Raw genomic sequence first — 23,298 nt, forward strand, 5'->3', positions numbered from 1 at the left:
TTTTAAAATTTTTCTCTCTCTTCCCCTATCCCTCAGATGTACATATGCATATATCACATTCACCCAGACTGAATGCATAATAATGCATTGCATATGCACACAATGTGTGTGTGTGCTCACGTACCATTTTCAGATTAAGAAATTTTTTGGTAAGAGAAAATGTTTTTAGTAAAATTTCCTAACATCTAATGGTTCAGCACAACCCTGAGAAGTACTTTTACAGCAATCTGAAGGCACAGTTTTTATCTTCATGGTGTTTGTATTGCAGGTGTGTTGTGTAGTGTCCACAAACATTAGACACCAAACAATAGTCATTGTTGCGGATGTGATCTTCTTTCAAACAATAAGGTCTTGGCAGGTCTCAGTGAGTTTCTCAAAGAAGTGATAATGCAAACAGGCCAGATTTTCTCCTGAGTGTTGTTTTATCTTGTCTAGTTATATGAAGACAGGTCAGATTATGCTGCAATAGTAGAAAACTCCTCGGTCTCAGTGACTTACACTCAAAAAAAGATGTATTTCTCATTCTACTCAAACCATTTGGGGAGATCCTCCAAGCCAACCATCCTTCACGTGGCCACTCAGTGATGTGGGCTGTTTTGATCTTGTCTTCACAGTCTCAACACAAAGACTCCTCCACTGTCACCAGCAGGGAAAGAGACTTTGGGCTGGTGGGTCTGGCAGCAGTAATTAAATGTTTGTATTGGATTGATACATCACTCTGATCACAGCCCATTAGTACTAATAGTTCTGCTCCACCTACTGTCATGGTGTGGGAAATATAATTCCTTCCACATCCCAGAAAGAGAACAGACTGGATAGATTAAGTTCAGAAGCCTCTACCATGTAGTATCAATGGTTTTCAAGGAAATGTACAGCAGAGTAGTAAGTTTCTTTTAACAGGGGTGAATCATAAAAAAATAAAATAAATTAACAGATCTTAGATGCTGGTTATAAAGAATTCTGCAGTTTGAGACATTTTAAAAAAATCTAACTAAAGCTAACTTTCAAATCAATGTGATTTTAAATCTAGGCATCTAATGTTTTAAAGCAACACTTTTTTTGTCAATGTATAGCTGAATAAAAATTCTAAACAATAATAGAAACTGTAATGATGGAAGGCCCAGTGGGAAGCTGATTAAAATGCATTGATCTGAGGCAAATCTTTAGTCTGTCACTAAATATGAGGTATTCAGTCATGGGTAGTTTGATTAAAGAAATTTCTCCTTGCTTTGACTATATGCATTTTTTTCCTTAGGGACTTAGAAAAATATAAACTACTGTAATTATTTAAATTCATGCTACGCCAAAGCTTGAAGTATTGTGCAGTATAGTTTCTGGTCATCCCAAATTCACTATAAAAATGTTGGTAGAATTGAATTGGTTCTCTGAGAGTTCTTTAAAATCTATTTTCTCTGGGACTTTTTTTCAACACTGGATCGAAGCTGGATTTAAAAATTGACCAATCCCAGACCTAGCTGGTTTGGCTCAGTGGTTAGAGCATCAGCCTTCAGACTGAAGGGTCCAGGATTCGACTCCAGTCAAGGGCACGTACCTGGTTTGCAGGCTCCATCCCGGCGCCGGTCGGGACGAGTACAGGAGGCAACCAATCGATATGTCTCTCTTACATCGATGTTTCTCTCTCTCTCTCTCTCTCCCTCCCCCCCCCCCTCTCTCCCCTTTCCACTCTCTGAAAAGAACGGAAAAAATGTCCTTGGGTGAGGATTTAAAATAAAATAAAATAAAATAATAAAATAAAATAAATAGATAAAAATTGACCAATCCCAAATCTGACATACAAAGCTGACACCAAGAACTAAATTGTTAACATCGTTTGTGATATTTAGTTTCCTCCCCAGTCACAGAGGTGTGAGTGAACTTACTGGTCCAGCCACTGGAGTTGGCCAGGGAGCCTTGAACAAGATGAAAAAGCTGTATGAATATAGAAGAAATGGAAGCCAAGCTTCACTTTAATTTTTGTGTGAAAGGGTCTTTAATCATATAATTAACCTTCTTGTTTGGATGTCATTTAGGATGGTTTGAAATACCATCTGCTATGGCAGAGCTCACAGTATTTTTGGATGTGCTGGACTAGGTAAAGCCTGGACTCCCCTCCAGACCTGGGATTTGAGGCGTAGACAGAGCGTGCAATTTTGCAACCAGCCGAGCCAGAAGAAGATTTAATATTACGTTCAGAACTGTACTCAAATTGTCAAAAAATGTTCAGTAAAATAACAGTGCAAACCATACTCAGTTAAACTAGCTGGCAAAGGTAGTACGAAAAAAATAGAGAAATAAAGCCTATGGGACATAGTGCTATTTACATGTTTTCAGGGCTTACACCCTGGGTGGCTCACTATTTACGAGACAGCAGTTTCCACCCTTCCCCTCTGCTTTAGGTTTGATGGAAGGCCAAGTCCTTCATCTGCCTTCATTTGACTGTGGTCTAGTTCAGATTAGTGTTTGTCACCACTCTTCACAGCAGTCGGAATGCGGCAGACTGAAGGCGGGTGGGGGACAGGACGGGGTGGGGCGGGGGAGATGAAGGGGCCAAGTCTGTTCAAAGCAAACATACCTGAGACAATCAGAACAGTGAAATATGGAGGCTGCTTGCTGTTTAACATTTTAGACAAAAGTTAAAGGGGAAAACATTTTAGAATTCTCAAAATAGTTGCTGCGATGGGGGCGGGCGGGAACAGTCATTCAGTAAGGCGTTATTCTCCCCTCTGAAGATGTTTTACAGACTTCAAGCCTCTTACTTAGAAACTAATGGGACAGCTGGCTGAAAGATGACAGATCATAAATGCTTTTCTAACAAATTAAGACATGGTTTAGCAGAAGAGAGAAACTATGAATCAGAACAAATGAATCAATACAACAAAAGTACTTCTAAAAGCCAAAAAATAAAGGTTTATAAAACAAATTAATAAAAATAATGAAACATTTAAAAGATGATATAAACAGCAATTTATTTTCTTTATAAATGGCCCAGAACATAAACTCTTATGGGCCAGGCCTTGTTTTATTGGCTTAACCTTCTAACAACCTTATTATGTGAGTTCTATTGTGTTTCTAAAACTGAGGAAACTGAGGCAGGGGAGAGGTTAAATAGTAAGCTGGTAAGTGACCTGAGACTTGAACCCAGACAGTCTGGCTCCATCCTGTATAAACTGTGATAAATTATGAAAGGGAAAAACACATATTGACATTGAGTGAAGTTTTGCCATGGGGACAATATCATGTATTTCCAAATTACTTAATATGTGACATAATTTCTGATGTTAATCTTACTGGTGGGCTGTATCAATTTCAATTAATAGGTAAAATTTGGGGAAAGGAGCTGGTGGTTCTTGGCTCCATGTTGTGCTCTCTAAGATTTAGAACATAATTAAATTACTTTCTTCAGCCATTTCCATTTTCTTCTCTAAAAATGTAAGGTTATGATAGTCATTACACCACAGAGTGACTGATGCGGACTGATGCTTCTCCTTAGGAACTGATTCGAGCCGGGAGAAGGTCAGTCTTCCCGAAGAAGCTTTTTTGATACACGATGTTAACTAATATGTAATAGTTGATGTCTTGACTTTATAGTCAAGCCAGGCCTTCTTGACATTTAGCGAATATAACTTCAGGTTAAACCGCAGGACTAAGTAGTATTGATTCGCTTGAGCTGTGAAACATAAATCTTTTCCCACCAGATAAACAATAGCAATTAAATGGAACTTGAGTTGGGAGAGAAATGATTTTCCCTCAACTCTGTCCCATCAGCACAAACCCTGATGCTCCAGCGAACCACTGGGTGGGGGCGAGCCCGGCATGACCCGGCCGCTGCGGGTGGGCCTGGAGCTGAGGCCCAGGGCTGGGGGCTCCCCGCCTCCCCTCCCGCCTCGCCTCCCCGGAGGCTGCCGGAGGCTGAGGTGGGGGTGCCCCCACCCAAGGGAGCTGTCCCTGCGCTCCCTCCCCGCACCTAACTCTGCACTCTGCTCCCAGGCAGAAATGCCAGGGTGTGTTGAAGCTGAGCGGCACCTTCTCCTGCAGTGTATACAGTTTGTACAGAAAGAGTCGCCCTTAGCTGTGTGGCTGGGGGAAGTGGGGAACCTTTTTACTTCCACTTTTCCACGGTCATAAGTAAAATTCCTAGCCCACCTTGCAAGGATTATCTGAGAGGCTGTGGAGGTTTAAAATGTTGAATTCTGCTCCACTGTGAGCCCTGAAGAAGAGGCGCTCTGGTTTGAAAAGTAGGTGCAGAAAAACCTCCATAGGACGGACTAACCTGGGCCAGGGGGTGTCCCCTGAGGCTGACAGTCCCTTACATAATACAGCAGGGGTTCCGAGGCGGATGCTAAAAAATTGACCGTTTAGTTAGTTTGCGAGTTTTAACTTATGTAGACACGTTTGTGTAATTAAAATTATGTACGAAAAGTTAAATTTCAAAGAAAAGTTGTCTACATTACAGCGATTTTAAATTGACACCGAGTGTGTCTAGTAAACGCGCACTCACCAGTCACCGCGGTAACGGAGCGCAGGGCGTGCGGGGCTGCGCGCGGGGCCGTCAGCCGGCGGGAAACCTGCTGCGGGTCCTGTCACGTGGCAACCACCCCTTACCACGCTGGGGATGCTGTGACCAGGTGCTGATCATTCGCAACATTGTTTACCAGCCGTGACTCCTGGATTTAACGACCTAGGTTATAGTTGTAGATGTGTAATATTTATTTATGTCGGTAAAATTACTAGTGTTTTTTCCAACATACGGCCTATTTGCTAAAATTTGCTAAAACTAACAGTGAATAACAAAAAAATAACCTGTTAATTTAATTATAAGCAAATCTTGGTTAAAAACATTTTAAAATGAACAGGGTGTTAATTTTCACATGACATAGGGATCAGAAGTTTGATAAATCCGGTCCATTAAACTGAGGTCCGCAAAATCGAGGGCTTGTCACCGCAGTAGGAAAGAGAGGCAGGCAGGTCACACTTGAAGCCACTTGGCGGAAGCGGGCGGACAGGAAGCTCTGGCCGCGGGTTATCCACACGCCCACTGGGTCCGCAGGCCTCCTCCCCGCTCTTGACCAGCTAGTTCTCCGTTTTGAGCCCAGAGGAGCCGTAGCCCCTGCAGGCGGTCCCGCGAGTGTCCCCGCCCGGCGACAGGAACAGCCCCCCGGCTGGACGCGTTTCCCCACAGACACGCTGGCTGGTTCAGGAGAGTTAGGCCTTAGGCGATCACTCGCTGTAACGGGGACGTGAGTATTTGGAAAAAGGGAAGCAGGGCTCACTTGGGACACTGCTTCAAAAGCCAGGCAAGATGACAGGGCTTCGGGCAGGGAGGGTAGCGAGGGGGCGAAGTAGATGGAGTCAGCGCAGGTCTCGGAGGAAAGCTGGCAACTGGATTCCAAGCAGGGGTGAGGGGACAGAGAGAAACGAGGGGCGACCCTGGCCTTCACTGAGAGGGGGTATGGAAAGCCAGCGACGGCCCGGGGCGGCAGAGGGCAGTGAGGGAGAGGCTGCGGGGCACGAGCACCTCGCCTCGGAGGAGACGCCGCGGGGGCAGCTGAGCACAGCCCCTGCGCTGACGGAGCTGCGCCGGGGCCCAAGCTGGCGGCCTGCAGCCATGGGTACAGCCACGGGCTCGGGCAGATCGCACAGAACAAACTGAGGGCCCCGGCGCTCACACTGAAGGTGAAGGCCTGAACCACGCGGCCTTTCCGGTCACCCAGGCTTCCGAGGCTCCCGGTGGACCGCCCGGCCCCTTGCCCACGGCTCGTTCAGGCCAGAGCCCCCGAGCGCCGCTGCTTTGGTCAGCCAGGTGCTGAGAGTGACCCCAATCAAGGTGAGCGCAGGCACGAGGTACCCCGTGAGCCCTCAGCCCCGTCTGCACACGGGGACACGTGTACACTCGCGGCCGGTGGCAAGGGGTTTACTACGTACAGCAGAAAATGTGCGTCTCAGATTCTAAGGAATGGGGCTGAAACACTTCTGGACGCGACTTCGTGCGGCTGCCAGCAGAGCAAGGTTCCGTGTCGGGTGCGGTCACTGCGACGCTTGAAAGGGCTGCGCCCATGGAGTGGGCGCGCTGCAGCTGGGCGGCTTGGCTGCTGGGGTGTCTGTGCGCCAGGGTGCCCAGTTCGAGTCCAGGGCGGCACATGCCTGGGCCCGGGTGGGGCGAGCGGGAGGGCAGCTGATGGCTGTTTCTCTCTTACATCAACGTTCCTCCCCTCCCTGCCTCCCTCCTTCTCTCTAAGCATGTCCTTGGGTGAAGATTAAGAAAAAGAAAAAAAAAATCTATAAACGTGAGCACATCTTATTTTTCAATAACTATACTGGTTATTTACCTGAATTGCTTGGAACCTACAGACCCATGTTTTCTAAACAATCTGATTTGATATTTCCACCTAGTTTACCTCACTTAATGTAACTGTTACCAAAATGCCAGTTTTGATTTGATACAAAGCATAAAAGCCTTCTCTATGCTTTACGAGAAAAACAAAGGAAATGGTAAGAAAAATAAATTATGTGTTGCTTTATCCAAAAGGCCATGAACATAAAAACATATTGGTTTCCCTGTAAAATTGTAACAAAGAATGAATTTTAAAGAATAGCTCACTAAGACACCAACATTTTACTAACTGAATCACCGTTTAAAAAAATTTTTTTAATCTTCACCAGAGGATATATTTTTTTATTGATTTTTAGAGAGGGAGGAGGAGAGAGAAACAAACATCCTTATGAGAGAGACACATCGATTGGTCGCCTCCTGCACACGCCCCAACCAGAGCTGGAGATCAAGCCTGCAACCCAGAGAGGCTCTTGACTGGGAATCAAACCTGAGACCCCTTGGTGCGCAGGCTGATGCTCTAACCACTGAACCACACTGCCCACCGTGGCTGTTTAAAATTTTTTATAGTTTAAACATTTACATTTTGGAAGTTATGGAAAGCAGACAAAAAGATAGATAATTATATATATATGTGTGTGTGTGTGTGTGTGTGTGTGTATATATATATTTTTTTTTTTTGCTAAAAGGTAATTCTTCCCATGGTGTACAGAGGTTATTAACATTTTCAGAAAAGTGCCTACACAAAACACAAGAGCCGAACATTCATTACATACATTTTTGCCACAAGGAATTTTCTATAATCCGTTGCAGTATCAGAGCTGTGTTGGTCAGTGATTTGTACATTCTGTGGCTTCAGCTTTTCCTTTTGAAATCAGCTCCCAGACTTCTGAGAACTGAATGTTTGCCAGGACTGAGTCAAATTTTCCTACCTTTTGAATTAGTCTGTTTCTTGATTTCTGTGTGTATTTAAAAGATACAAGACCAGTTTATATCACAATTGGGAGACTATCAGATACTCTTTGGCATCCTTTATCACCAGACTCACATCACATTGCCCTGGACATTCCCTGATCCGACCCACTCCCAAGCACCTCTCCTCACCCACAAGCCCCACTGGATCACCCACTTTTGATTGCAAAACCCTATGCATACAATCTCTTCTCCAAATTCTCCTCTTCTTTCCTGATAGCAACTCAACCTGATGAACCAGGACCAAGGAATGTAACACATGCCCTACAGGCTACTCAGTGGGATGCTGTTTCTTACTTTTATGGACACCCTAACAAATTATTTCATGTATAATTTTCCATATGTTCTTCTATACGTTCACTCTTAGAGGATCTCCTAAATTTGGGCAGCACATTTCTATCAATTTAGTAGCATTCTAGTAGCTATGATTTAGTAATTTAGTTATTCTAGTAGCTTGCGGAAATGTGGAATTCATTTCAGTGTTCAGATGTTTTGTTGATTCATAGATGGCTGCTTACTGTTTTATGAGAGTTCTTTTAAAAGAATACTATTTAACCAAGTTCTTCTAGGACCTCAGAAACACAGCAGTTTTAGCTAATTCTTTAAATTAGTAGTCAGAATCTATTAGCTAGAGATTAGTTGAGTTATATTACAGGTGCAATGATTGATTTGATTATTTATGAAATCACAATTATATACTAAGTCCACACCACAGGCTAGGGACAATAAACTGCCTTTAGGATACAATATGCAAAACAGATGTGGGCTCTTCCTTCAGGACGAGATAGACATAAACAAATAAGAACACAAATTACTAGTTATAAATGGCAACACAAAATTTGTTTAACTCTATAAAGACTCCATAGGGAAAGTCTAGTACGCAATGCCTGGCGTGGGGGGAGGTGGGATATAAATGAAGGCGATCAACTTGTTGAGAATGGATGCTTCTGGGGAAACCCACCAAACCAGGCAAGAGCAAAGCAAATGTTACCAACTCTTTTCCTTCTATTTATATATACCAATGACTTAGGCCCAAGTAGTCCTGCATTATGGCAGCTTGGGTATATGAAATGTTTGTTTTTCAATTAAGTAAAGGGAGCACTTTTTGTTTTGCCTGGATTTAAAGAAATTCTGGGTCAGTCAGGCTGGAAGTTCTCATGTTTTTGCCCACGGACTATGATGCTGGTGGTGATGCCTACAAGTAAATGTGGGTTCGGGACCCGATGGCTTTCGGCTTCCTCAGTAGAGTCTTTGGAAACAGGGCAGAGTGTTTCACTGCGTGTAAACAGGAGACTTGGGGCTAAGTGCTTTGATCCAACTCTCCTGTTTCTCTTGGAGTTTTATGTTTTCCAGGTTCTTACATGACTTTTTAAAAAATTCAGGACTTGTTATGCAAAGAACAACTTTGTAATTCAGTGAATGAATAATTATTTTGTTTTTGTTACTTAAAGCATAGATAGCATTTCCTGATTCCATTGTCAGATTTTTAAAAAAGGTAATTATAGATACTTGACTCAGTGCAGGATAACACCAATCATAGAGACATTCTTCTGGTTTTGATTTCAAAGCCATCTTGAGCAAGACTCCTTTGAATTGGAACATGAGTCAGCATTTAGCAAAGCTGAGTTTAAACCTCTGCTCCAGATTCTGAGTGACAGAGAACTTCTAACGAGGGCACTGTTTGTTCACAGTTTAAGGTATCTGTGACTTACTTGGCTTTGTTAGACAACAGGGGCTTTGGTTCAGTTATATTTTTAACATTCCTTAAAATAAATCAGAGCATTCCCCTTTTGGATGTGGACTAGCATGGCGGCGGAAATGAAGAACTTAGAGGTGCCGAGTATCCAGGGATTACGTGCTGGGCTCTGTGCTGGATTGCCTTGGGTAATATTTTTTTGGTTGCACGTAATAGAAACTGGCTCTGGGCTAGCTTAAGGGGAAAAAGTGAGTGGTGCCGGCGTATTAGAAGAATATTTAGTTATCTCATAGAATCCAAGACTCCGGAAAGACAGGGATTAGGAGACTTCTGACCTCAGAAGTGGAGTTCCTGTTTGTCTCCAGGGGAAAGGAGTTGGTGTCTTACCATATGACAGAAGGCCCTGCTGGGATCAGATCTTCATCTGTGGATTAGTAAATCAAGGTCAGAGGGGCAGAATTATATTGTTTAGCCGGTTGTTTGTGGGCAACCACACCTGTATTTTGTGGGCAGTACCCAGAGAGAAAGGGGGTATTACTGGGTACTGGTGGCCACACCAGTGAGGTCTACTATGTGTGGCATTTTACGAGCTTAATTTAATTTGCACAAAGTCTATAAAAATCACTATTTCCACCTCACAAACGAGAAAACTGAGACTCAAATTGGTTAGGCAACTTGTCCAAAATTCCACAATTAGAATGTGGCAGACCTAGAATTCCAACTATGTTTATAAGGTGGGGGGGCAGTCTTCTTCTTAAAAGATTAATGTGATAAGACTATATGAGATAGAAACTTCCAGATATTTTCTTATGGAGAGGATATTAGGTATCTCCAGAGCACTAGAAAGAGTAAAGCTGAGTGTTGAAAGCTCTGGGGTTGAATCACAACTCCACTGGTCAGCATGGGTAAGTAAACATCTAAACCTCTGCACTCAAACACTGATACATCATCTACCCCACAAGGTTATTTTAACTTCACAGGTTGTTGAGACATGTGAAAATACTTGGTACAAAGCAGATACTCATTTTTTGGTGGGGAAAAGAACTTTTCTATTAATGAATCCTTTAGCATGCTACTAAAAATAAGTCATAATTTGATAGTGGCTGACACTCAAAAAATTGAATGGCTCTCTTATTCTCAGCTTCTCAAGATGATACCTTATTCACCTAAACATAGCAGTAGGAAATGCTACATAAAATGAGTTAAGGAAATCATACAATACGCAAAATAAGTTTTAGATACAAAACATTTGACTGCTTCTCTTTGAGACTTTGGGCTCACATTTCAGGACAAAACTTTGACCTCTGGTCAGAGCATACACTTATCACCTATTTCTCTCAGTGAATAGTACCCGAGATGGCCAGGTCCTCTGGATAACCAGAGCAAACACAGAATTCAGTTCTGAATGTGGAAATCTCTACGTTGAACATCACCGAAACATTAGCTAATTCGGTTTGGAATGATTAATGTATTCAAACAATTCTAAGCCTAGATGATTATTCTCAGTTATCTTTAAGGGCAGCTCTGTGGGAAAAATAGCACCACAGCAATCCAAGTGTCTGTTATTGTGCATGGTGGGTGTTCTGCAGATACTCAGAGGCTGATTGGTATTAATTTGTTCCAAATTCCTTCAGACAACAATTAGTCTATGTCAACAGCGAACTTGGAACCGTAAATGGAAGAATTAAACAATCTTTCTGTGGTGGAAGGGATGGAAGAGAGGTGTAGACTATTATGTTCTCTTGATGTCTCCATTATCTCTGGATCTGAGTCTCTGGAGAGCTTCACTTGTGACCGTCAATGTTTCCTTTTCATATGAATCATATCTGAGTTAAGTTGTAAAATAGCCTATCATTTTAAAATTTGATGACAAAGAGTCAAGTGATTTTAAATATGACCATAACATTGGGTTACTGGCTTTTTCCAAAATTAAAAGCCCTCCTCCCTTTTTTTTCTGTGTTGCACTTCAAGTCAGTGGCCTGCATGCCTTAATTTCTAACTTCAATTTGTAAGAGAAAATTAGTTATTTACATTTAAAGATTCTTAGTAAATTGTAAACATTTAGGGCATATGTTAAAAACATCATTATCATCCATGAATATGTAAGTTTGAAAAAGAAAATTTTTTTATAAAGGAAGAAAGAATTAACTTCAAAAAGAAAGGATTAAAAAAATAACCAAATAAGTTTTTGAAACTTTTTATTACACTGATAAACCCCAGAAAAGTACAAAGCCCATGAAAGTAGAAGCATTTCAAAAACAAGACAAAATGTTTGCATAATTTTAATGACATTAAGTTTTAATGTTAAAAAAACTCGTGATTTTGCATTGAAGCACACTGCAATTAAGTACATTCTGAATGTACTTAATCATGAATTAAGTACATTCTGAAATTCTGGGAAAGAATTTATCTCTTATGTGAACCTGACTTCATATAAGTTGTTAAGCTGCATTCCCTTTCTAGAGATTAAGTTCATGGCATGATTCATTTAAAAATGACTTTATTGATTCATAGTGACTCTGAAGAACAGAAACAGGAAATAAACATATAGCACACACATACCCCTTTAAGTGGTATATCAGATCAAAGTTGAATTAATATAATAACCTTTAGTGTTTTCAATTGTTACCAAGGAAAACAAATGCCACTACAGAAAAGAAGTGTGGTAATATCAGAAGGAGATGTTGAAATCCATACCATTTTTATCCTCAAAATCAAATAAAAGCATGATTACGTTCTAGAATCTTATCAAGAGTCACTGTCAAGCAATAAGTAAAGATATTTACTACTTCTGCCAAATACAATATGACAGGCTACCAGAGGCTATGCAGTTTTCCTAATTAACTTTTGGTAATGTGGCAATTTTCAATGGTTTTTGAGTCACAACATACTTTGTTGCTGCTGCTGCTGCTACTACTACTACTAAAATAATAGTAAACGTAAAGGAGAAAACAAAAGAAAATAAATTAGATTTCTTGATGGTTCTAAATATTGTTTTGGTTTATCATTGAAGTGGAAATCAGTTATCCAAGGTTTGGAAAGAAAACAAAAGCATCTTTGTAATTCACAGCATGTATTTGAGAGGTCTAGTGATTTATCCATTGCCAGTGTAGGTTAGCTTGTCACGTTCTCTTTATTCAACGTCAACTGGTTCCGTAGCTATCAAAGCACTTAACTGTTTCTGGGCGCAGGAGAGGAACAGTTCCAAACTGGACAGGCTTCTTTGGCGGATGACTTGATCAAGCTGTAGATTTTTGTTTTTTAAAGAGAGAAACAGAAAAAATACACTTAGTTGAGGGATAAAGAATATTATGTCACTGAAGCCCACTTGAAAAACCTTTTCAGATGATGATTTAGAAAAGCAAATAGTGCTTTAAACTCAGAGACAAGGTAGTCACTATTTCTGGGCTATCTAAGACGAGATGATAATCGTTTCAATTTCATAACTGATGTTATTATTCAGTTATTGGAGAAATATCATAAATTTGATCAGTGATTTAAAAATACATAAAATAGTGTGAAATGCCAGTTCTTAATGAATATACAGATCAAATATCCACAAAGATCATATAGATAGAACAGATGCAAAAAACAAAAGAATTATACAGTACAGAAAAACAGCATAATTACATCATGCATAGGGTTTAGTGGGACAAAGGATAAGGGAGGAGATAAACAATTTTCTGAATTAGAGAAAGTTCTTGGAAAAGGTGTACTTTAAGAAATATTTGAAATTGTAGAAACTTATTTGACTTGGTCTTCCTGCTGAGTTAGAGATTTAAAAAAAGTTTCAATAACAAATTAATATAGTAAACAAGAAGTTTAATAGTGAGTCATATATAATAAAAAACTTTCAGAATGATAAGGATTATTAAATACATCAAGAAAAGTTTCTAGCCTGGTCTGGGGTGGCTCAGCGGTTGAGCATCGACCTAGGGGTTCAATTTCCCTGTCACGGCACATGCCCGGGTTGCGGGCTTGATTCAGGGGCGTGCAGGAGGCAGCTGATCAATGACGACTCTCTCATCGTTGATGTTTCTATCTCCCTCCCCCTTCCTCTCTTTGAAATCAATAAAGATATATATATTGGGGAAAAAAAGAAAAGTTTCTAATTTTGCCCTAAAAAATTTGCCCATGGTGTAAAAATAACGAGTGACAACACTGCCTATAGTTACAGAACAATGAAGGGACTCAAAAGAAAGCCAAATAAATTCCATTTCACAATATATACCTGTGATATTTATGTAAAAGCTGACATTATTCTTCATACAAATTCCCACCAACATAAAAGATAAAAAGACAAATCCAAACAAGAATTCTGTATTAAATTATACTTCTATAATCCACTGATACTCAAAATGACTGAAAAACTGGAAGATTAAAATTTTGAAGTATCCTAATAATAAAAAAGTATTATATTTAGCAAAATGCTCATGTGAAAACATTGAACACTACTAAGATTCCTTTAAATTCTAATAGTTTGGGATTTTAATATATGTACAGAAATATGATTTCTGCTTATCCCTTTTCCTCATTTTTTCTTCTCCTCTCGAATGATACCATTTGGGGAATATGTACCTTCTGCTTATAAGTCTCTATTAAACAAAACAGTTCACTGCATTATAAACCCCAGGTGAGCAGATGCCTGTCTTGCTGACTAGCGTATTCCAGCATCCAGAAGAGGGCCTGGCACATGTTAGACACTCATAAAATGTTTGCCGAGATTAAATCAGTCAACAAATATTTAAACCTAATAGAGCTACTAAAAAATGATAAATGAGCTTTTAATCCCTAAAGTGAAACATGTTCAGCCTAATCTAAAAGATATGTTGGGATTAAAGTTGAATTTTTTAAAGTTTTAATATATGTAAAACAGATTGAAATCTAAATATCTGCAGTTTTAAAAATTATTTTGCACTTGGTCCAAATTCAAATAATAGAAAAGACTGTACCAACAACACCCACTTGCAGTCCATGCCAGTGGGTTCTGTCTACTTTTGAATGCTTCCATGCATTTAAAGACTGTTTTTTTTTAAACACTTGGTCCAGACCTTATAATCATAACTATGGAAGGATCATACAATCAGTTAGTTCTGTCATTACTGGAAATTTTCCCTATCTCATTTTTAAGAAATTGCTAGACTGTATTCCATGATATTTTTAGCCATACTCCCACCGACATACATGTTTATTGCAATTTTGTCTTTTTTTTAAAGCACCAAAGAAACTTACAGCCTGAGAGCACTCCCTTCAGAAGATGTTCAAGCATTTCTCTTGAACAGATTCTAATACATGGGATTTCTAGGTCATAAGATTTGCATACTTTAAATTGCGATAGGTATTACCAAATGGTTTTCCAGAGAAAGACACCAATTTATCAGTCTCATCTACGATGTATAAGAGGAACACTTTGCCCTGTTTTGTTCTTTTAAATGGTTGCACGGTTGTTCATTATAAATTTATAACTTAATATATAATGCCTATTTTATTACTTATTTTTAAGTTATTCTATTAATAGACTTTTGGATTGTTCCTAATCTTTTGCTATTATGGTCAATGCTGTAAAAAACATCCTTCCACAAAGACCTCTGTATACTTGCGCTAGCATATCTTGTAGAAATTGCTTGAGCCAAAGAATGTGTCGCCTGCAATGTTGCCTCTATAGTAAATCAGGTTTCCATATATGCATGAATCTGTCTTTGGGATCCCTATTCTGTTCCCATAGACAACTCACCTATTCCTATGGAAATATAATGCTGTCTCAATTCCTATAACTTTTTAATAAGTCTTAGTATATCACATTAACAACCATACTATTGCCTATTTCAGGTGAATATAAATTAGTGAATACTTGTAATAAAAGCACAAAAACCAAGCAAAGTTCAAAAGCATACTCCTTTGAGTTACATCAATAGCCTATCATTTCTAAGGCAGGGAAATTAAGCCATCAAAACTGAGGACAGCAGTACCTGGAGTTTTATTTGTGGGGTGGGGTCAGGCAGGATGAGATACACAGATTGATTTTGAAGGTGGCTTCATGGGTGTCTGTTTTACTATTACGTTTCATGACTCATGTATGTTAGGTAATAATTCAAAGTCTTTCAGAAGCCCCTAGAAAACTCAGGAGTTTCATTAAAAACAATTCTGACTTACTACCTTAGAATGTATGGATGCCACATAAAGGCAAAGTTTCTCCTTAGAGAGTATAGAGCCCAAACTCACTATGTGCACCTAGCATTCAACTGTGATTGTTGCTAAGTAGCAATAATCATCTGGATTTATGCATTCAGAATGAATCTGTAATTTAAAAAAGCAAAGATATGTATAAGCACAAGAAGTTTAACAGATTTTTACTGAAACATACCAAGCGCTTTTCTCTTGCCTGTGTTAGGAGTCACCCTGGAATTAGTAACTATAAGATGATGGACATACTGGTTTTGGCAGCTGCAAGGCTCACCTCACTTCTTTCACCACGCCTCCCCAGAAATGTCTGACGGCAAGAATCCATACAATAGAGGAACTCAACACTTTAAGAAGCAGTAAGGTGACACTGACACTCTGAGGAGTAAGACAAATTGGGCCGTCACAGTACTGAGCTTCCAATTTGTGGGGTCCTTCCTGGACATGGTACCGAAGATCATGTCTGTGAGGGGAACACTTGAGGCCTTTCTCTTAAATGGTGAATTCCTCTCTCTGAAACAAGTACATCAAACTGATGCTCTTGGCGAATGACTAAATTTCAGCAGTTTCTGTTTTATTAGGCATGACCTTATTATCTTTTATTGAAGCAAGAAGAATTTTGGCAAAATATTCAACTATTTTTGCCCCTTGGAAAGTGGGGCTTAGTTCTGCACTTCATTTCAAAATGAGTCAAAGATTTGTATTCTGTGACTTCACGCTGGCAGGATTACAGCCAGAGCTGCGGTGGCAAACATTTCTGGGCACGGGTTTATAGCCTCTTCTTCACAGTGTAGCTCTAACTGCTTTGTTTTCTCTTCTATTTCCTGTTGCTTCAGGTGCTGTCCAGCTCTTTCAGACACCTGAAAAAAACTGGGAATTCTGAAGTCTCTCAAACAGACACTGGAGCTTTATAAATCTTTCCCCGCTTTATCATCTGTTCAGTTGGCTGGTATCCTGCTGAAAAGTTTGGACGCATACTATTTGTGCAAAGCTAATATTTATAAGCTTAGGAGGGAAAAAGAGCACATGACTTCCCAATAATTCCCAATATTAGGTTTACCTTTCCACTAGTATTTCATGACACAGCAAAAGAACAGGAAAAACAAAACATCTCTAGATCTTTGCTTTTATTCTCTCGTCACCAAAACACAGTATGATGGGTGTTGAATTTATATGGATCTAAAGAGCAAAATTCAAAACCAATTACAAATGAATTATTTTAATGGGACTGTTAAGAACACATATCTTATATGTTATATATCTATATCTTATATGTTATATATAAGGTGTCCCCAAAGATGTATATAACACTTTGAATAATTATAAAGGCAGTGTGTACTAAAATACATTTCATTTGCAAAATTGAGCTATCAGCTGTTAAAGTGTGTATACATTTTTTGGGGGGACACCTTATATATATAGCTATATATATACATATATATATAGCTACACACACACACACACACACGCACATATATAGTACTAAATGTGATTTCAGTATCTTTTGGGCTTCTACCAACAAGGTATACCAAGAGATGTGAAAATATTAGGTTTACCTTTATCAGTGTTACTTTTACAACCTACCCTCCTGAAATTTTAAACTTACGATTAAAAAGTGATCTAATTTTTCAAAAAAGCTAGAATGAATATTCGCAAATCCACTGATAGAAAGTCACTCATAAACAAATGTTATCAGTTTAGTAATACTATGTTTCATGGATGCACTAACAAGCTCTTTCATGGGCATTGAAGAAAGGTCAAGGTAATGATATGGACCTGTAATTACTTCGGCAAATTTTCCAGTGAGCATCATCCCATTGGGTAAGGAGTGTTTACTTTTTGATAAGAAATGAAATAGTTCTTCAGTCTCTTACTTATTAAGTCTCTTAAGTCTCTTATTTATATTACTGGATATGAATGTCTCTCTTTTTATGAGTTTATTATACATCCTACCACAAACAAATACACTCAAGCTATTGTTTCATTTACACGTTTGAGATTAAGACAGTCAATTAGTGAATCAGTTGATAGTAACAAAGTTAAGACTGCCACTATTTCTGCATTATTGCTCTGAGGCCTGGGCAAAAAAAAAAAAAAAAGTATATAATAACGTCCTTAAGAGGTTTACAATATTTTTGGAGAGACACATGCAATAACTAAAGAACAATTAGGTGCTGACGTGTACAGTAATGACTGAGTCCAATGGAGGATCAGAGAGTGAGGGGAGATTGTGGTAGGAGAGGACAGCAGAGGAAACCTCACGAAAGTGAAACCTGAACAGGCTCTTAGAGTACCAAGAGCATTTCCTTAGACAAAGAGGAGCAACATGTGGAAGAAATTCTAGGAAAGCAGATTAGCAAGAGCAAAGGCAGAGACCTTGAGGAAGGAGGCTAAGTCTAGTGGAGGACGTCTGCTAAGAAGATCATACATCCTTTCATTTACCCATTTACTCAGTATTTATTTAGTATCTCCTATGTGCCAGGCACTGCTTTAGGCACTAGAAATGCAGTGGTGAATAAGACAATTCTTTGCTTTTCTGTAATTTATATTTTAGTTTGAGGAGACAAATTAATATAGATCGATACAATTAAAATAACAAAGTAGGGTGAAGGATTTGACAGAGACCAAGGGGCTCTCTGTTGGACAGGAGGATTAAAGACCGCTGGAGAAGGTGGTAACGCAGAGACCTGAATGAAATGAAGGAGGAAAGGAACCATGCAAAAACATCAGGAAAGAGAATTTCAAGGCACATGAAACTGCAAGAGAAAAGTCCAAAATGTGGGTCACTTGGTTTGGCTGAGCACTGGCAATAAAAATGAGCAAGGAGGGAACTGATAGGAGAAAGCATCAGAGAAGCAGATGGTGGCCAGAGCATGAGAGCGTACAGGTCATGGAAAGAATTTTCAGCAAGAGTATGACCGTGTGTTTGAAAACTATCACACTTGTTACTGGAAACAGCAGATTGCAGGGGCATAAGAGTGGAAGAACACCCAGTGAGAAGAATTTTGGTCTGGGAAAGATGTTAACGTTAACCAAACTGCTGGCAGTGGAGCCTAACAGCAGGTCAGATGTGGGACATATTTTGAGATAGGACCAGCTTAAGTTGCTGATGAATTAGAAGTGTGGATGAAAAGAGAAATGAAGGTGCTTCTTAGAATGATGGTGCCACTTACTGAGATTTGATGAAGTGGAGCTAGAGTTGGTCAGAGGAAAATTAGCTTTGTTCTGAACCTGATTTGTTAGCCTAATCCTATTAAATATGTCAGAGATATTGGATTATAAGAGCCTGCAGTTCAGGGAAGAAATCAGGGTTAGAGATACAAATTTGGAAATCATCTGCATATAGGAGGCATCTTTGAGATAACCTAGGAAATGAATGTACATAAAAGAGAAAAGGTCAGGAGACTAAGCACTGGGGAACTCTAACACGTGATCTGGCAAAGGAACATAGGATATGAGGTTTGACAGGTAATTATTGTAATGTTTGACTTGTGTCCCCCATAAGGATATATTCAAGTTCTAACCTCCAAACTTATAAATGTGACCTTATTTGGAAATGGGGTCTTTGTAGATATAATGAAGATGTAATTTAAGATGAGTTCATCATATGCATTAGGGTGGCCTCTAAATCCAATCACTGGTGGTCTCATAAAAAGAGACCCAGAAATAGATACAGGGAAGACCACCATGTGAAGGAGGAGGCAGAGATTGGAGTGATGTGTCTGTAAACTGAGGAATGCAAATAGAATTGCCAGCAACACCAGAAGCTGGAGAGAGGCATGGAACAGATGTGCCCTAGAGCCCTCAGAGAGAACACAGCCCTGCCAACACCTGGATTTTGGACTTCTAACCTCTACAACTGTAAGAGAATAATTTTTTGTTGTTTTAAGCCATCCAGCTTGTGGTATTTGTTACAGCGACCCTGGGAAATGACTAACAATGATTTTTCCAGATTGCTGAGGTCCTTATATACCAGGCTAGTGTTTCCCACAATATACAAAATACCATTTCTATGTAGAAAGTGTTTTGTTTAAAATAAATGAATAAATGGTTTTTTAGTCAAGTAAGTTTGGGAAATGCAGGATTACCAGGTTTCTTTTCCACAGAATTTCTCAGAGCTTTTGTGCTAAGAAGCACTGTGAATTTGCCAAAATGGCTGTATGGAAGAGGTGATGTCTGTCAGATTTTAAACCGGGGAATCATGTGTGTGCATGTGTATAAAGCATACTTTGGAAAATGCCCTGCAAATCAACTTCTCTTGAGACCTCCTCCAGGCTCAAAACAAACTGTGAATATTGGGAGAGACTACACTGACTAGGTTTCCCTTTAAGTAAGTAAGCATGACATTTTAATGTAAGGGATTTGGAAACTGCTTAGTCTAACACCTACATTTTACAGTTGTGGACAGCGGATGCTCTGAGTGGGTAAGAGGCCAATTTCACAAGCCCTGTATATCCTCCTAATTGAAGAAATATACACTTCTTTAAAATGTATTTAAATGTATTAACCTGAGTTCATCTTTGCTTAAGAAACCCTACTATGTATTATGGCCTCACTAAGTTTTTGACAATGGAAAAAGATAAGATATCCCTGGAGTACCAGCACTACGACCAGAAAGGCGCTAAAATTATTCTGGGTGAGATGATATATGACTACCCTTACTCTTGCTGTAGACGAAGCAAGTGGATTATGATCAATATTAAAACTTAATCTACAAACATAATTGTGACTGCCTGGTTCACTGTGTGAAATCACCATGTTAAGGGCTGATGGACATGAGGAAGAGCAAGTCATTCTTGAGGGGTGATTATTTTTATTGTGATATTTACACATTTTCTCTCTAAATACCATCATCTTTACTTTTCTCCTGTATCCTCAAATTCTGCTTCTCATCATTCCAGCCTCAGAAAATTTAGACTTCTCTGTAACATTACTGGCTGCATTAACAGAGGTTCTAGAGTATCTATTTTATTATTGGTATACTATCATAAAGAGTTTCTCTTTTAAAATAGTCTTTTCTTTATATTTTCAGATAAGTAAATTTGATTGCAAGAGGGATACATTGTATATAAAACTGAAGTTTAGACATGAAATCCCCTCACTGGGAATATAAATATGCCATAATTGTAAATCATGCTGAAAGAGACTTTGAACCAACTTCAGGATAATAGTGTTACATGAAATACACGTTTAGAATGACTCCAACTAAAAGACTCAGTATAGGTAGGGCTGTGGTTTGAACTAATGTAATGCCAGTTGCCTCAACCTTGAACTTCAGAAAATACAGGCCTAACCTCTTTATTGAAATATTTATAGGCCATCATTCACATCCCATGAAGACGTTCATTCCACAGTTCACATATTCTGTTCTCTTTGAGAATATTTTTCAACTTAAAAGTATATTTCAAGTCTATCTGACTATATAGTTTAAAAATGTCAACATATAAAGAAGTTGTGCAACTTTGAAGCATGCACAAGATGAATTACAGATGCTCTTGGAGAAAATGAAACACGGGCATAGTCTTAAGCCCTATTGGCCACAACTTAAAAACCGTGTTTTTTTGGTCTTGTTTTTTGTTTTAAGATGTAAGTAAACTCTCTGCTTTTGAGTCATCTAAAATATATTCTACATATTTGGGCAGTTCTGCCATTTTATTCCAAACTACCATAGAATCCACTGGGAAACGGGTACATGCATTTTTTGCTCTTAACTAAATTATCTGGGCATAATAAAGCAATATGTATTCCAGACTCCAAAATGCAGGCACAGCACCTTGGAATACAGTCTTACTCGATATTACAAGTTAAGCAACAGCAGTTGGCCAGGCAAAGATTCACTGCAGTAGTGAGTGAAGATTTTACTTCTACTTGCCTGATAGCAGGCACTAGTCTCTCTAGTATAAGCTACCATATGTGAAGTTTAATGAATTTGAAAAGAGTTCTGGTAACAACTGCTTTACTCTTAATTCAGACAATTTCCCCCCAAACTCTAAAACTTTCCAAAACACTTTAAAAAAAGTAAGCTTTAGATTGAGGGAGTTTTTAGAAAAAAAGTAAAGGCAGATGAAATTGTATAGCAGTTGCACAGAAATCCTACTTTAGTACTCTGTACCTATTAGTACATTCCACATCCTACTTTCTAGAGTTCAATCGCAAGTAAAGTATTTATCTCAAATATAAGATGCACTGATTGTGGCAAGGGGGACTAACTGATTTTAATATGACATTACATATAAAGTTCTTAATACAATTTGTTACATGCTCCCAAACCACGATCAACCTTTTTGTATGTTATTTTTCAAGATCTTGTTTAGTGCAAATATTGCAATATGTAGGATGGCCTTTTGCAAATTAAATGAACATAAAGATCCCAAACAAACATTAAGTAACAGACTGTTCAAATAATAAACACAAGCTGTTGTATTTTTATCAATTTGACTTTTAAAGATTTTAGCAATTCTTTTGTGTCCATCTAAGGAATGGACACAAATTACTATCTATCTCACCTTTGGTTTTGACCTTCAGCAATATAAATACTATCTTATTTTGGAGTAGAAGAAAGAATTGCATGACCTCTTGGGTTCTTGTCTTCCTGTGCTATCTTAAAATTCTCAAATGACTAATATATTTTTCCATATAAGTTTCAATTACAAAAACAGGCAAGGGACTGTCCACAAGGCTTATTCTTGAGCTCTGCACATATATACTGAAAGTGATTTACAGAGCATGCTGAATAATCCCGTCATGCTGGATTAAGTCTGATGTTTTTTGTTTTGAGAATAATGTTACTAATTCTTGATTGATCATGTTTGCTACCTCCTAAGCATAGGCGAACCTCCTTATGTGTTGTATTAGTTATCTATTACTGTGAAACAAACCTAGTGGTTTAAAACAAAAAACAAAAAATATTTATCATCTCAGTGTTTGTGGGTCAGGAAACAGTGCTGTTTAATTGAGTGCCTATGGCTCATGGTCTTTCCTGAGGGGTTGCAATTAAGGTGTTGGCTGGGCTGTAGTCAACTCAAAGTTCAGCTGGGAAAGAATCTGCTTCCAGGCTCACTCAGTGGTTGTCAACAGGCCTTCAAGACATCCACTTCCATAAAAAAGCTGTGGGACATTCACACCATGGAATACTATGCAGCTGTAAAGAAGAAGGATCTCGTACCCTTTGGGACAGTATGGATGGACCTGGAGAAAATTATGCTAAGTGAAATAAGCCAGGCAGAGAAAGACAAACATCACATGATCTCACTTACATGTGGAATCTAAAGAACTTAATAAACTGATGAACAGAATAGATTCAATGACATGGAAGCATAGATGAGACTGACGAATGTCAGAGGGATGGAGGAGGGCGGGTGGGTGGAGGGGGAGAGAGTAACCAAAGAATTTATATGCATATATGCACAACCCAAGGACACAGACAATGGTGAGGAGAGGGACTGGGGAGGGGGAAGGCATGGGGTGGAATGGGTCAGTGGGGAGAAAAAGGGACATCTATAATATTTTAAACAAAAATAAAATTAAAAAAAAAGAAAAGACATCCACTTCCAACAGAGCTCATGTGAGCCTCTCGACAAGGCTGCCTAATAATATGGCAGCTGACTTCACCCAAAGCAAGCAATCCAAGAGTGAGAGTGAGCACGAGCACACCAAGAAAACGAGAGCACCCAACACAGAAGCCACCTTTTAGTAACCCAGTGTCACTCAGTCCAGCCCAAACTCAAGGGGAGGAAATTACATAAGGGCAGGGCATCATTGGGAAACATTTACTATGCGTTATCTCATTTTTATTCTCTCGAAATTCTATGAATGATGCCACTGAGACTTGGAGACGTTACAACTTGCCCAAGTGGCAGGGCCAGGATTCAAATCCCAGTGTGCATGACTCCAAACCTATTCACCAAACCACACTACTACACTGCCTCCTTAGATAAGAACGTCAGTTCTGCCTGGGGGCCTTGGCACATCTGTTTTGCCATAAATATGCAGGGGTTTCTTGCATCGCACACACTAGTACAAAAACCTGTCAAAATGCCAAAAGGACCGTAGATATAGTCATTGAAACATCTTCTCTTCCTAAACAGTAGGTTCAGGAAAGTTTCTGTTATATTAACATGCA

The 23,298-nt window shown here is 39.2% G+C and overlaps 1 protein-coding gene across 3 annotated transcripts in view; it reads right to left on the reverse strand.

Annotated features, from left to right (window-relative positions):
- Positions 1-11,177: 11,177 nt before the first annotated feature.
- The window catches only part of CCDC91 (coiled-coil domain containing 91), a 232,734-nt gene continuing 220,613 nt past the window's right edge, over positions 11,178-23,298 (reverse strand). For all 3 annotated transcript variants that reach the window (XM_081127169.1, XM_081127171.1, XM_081127170.1), the window contains one exon: positions 11,178-12,240. In XM_081127169.1, coding sequence (XP_080983295.1) covers positions 12,130-12,240 — 111 coding nt within the window. In that variant the 3' untranslated portion in view covers positions 11,178-12,129. The remainder of the gene's footprint in view (positions 12,241-23,298) is intronic.

The sequence above is a fragment of the Miniopterus schreibersii genome, assembly GCF_964146895.1.
Source record: "Miniopterus schreibersii genome assembly, chromosome: 2".
NCBI classification, from domain to species: Eukaryota; Metazoa; Chordata; class Mammalia; order Chiroptera; family Miniopteridae; genus Miniopterus; species Miniopterus schreibersii.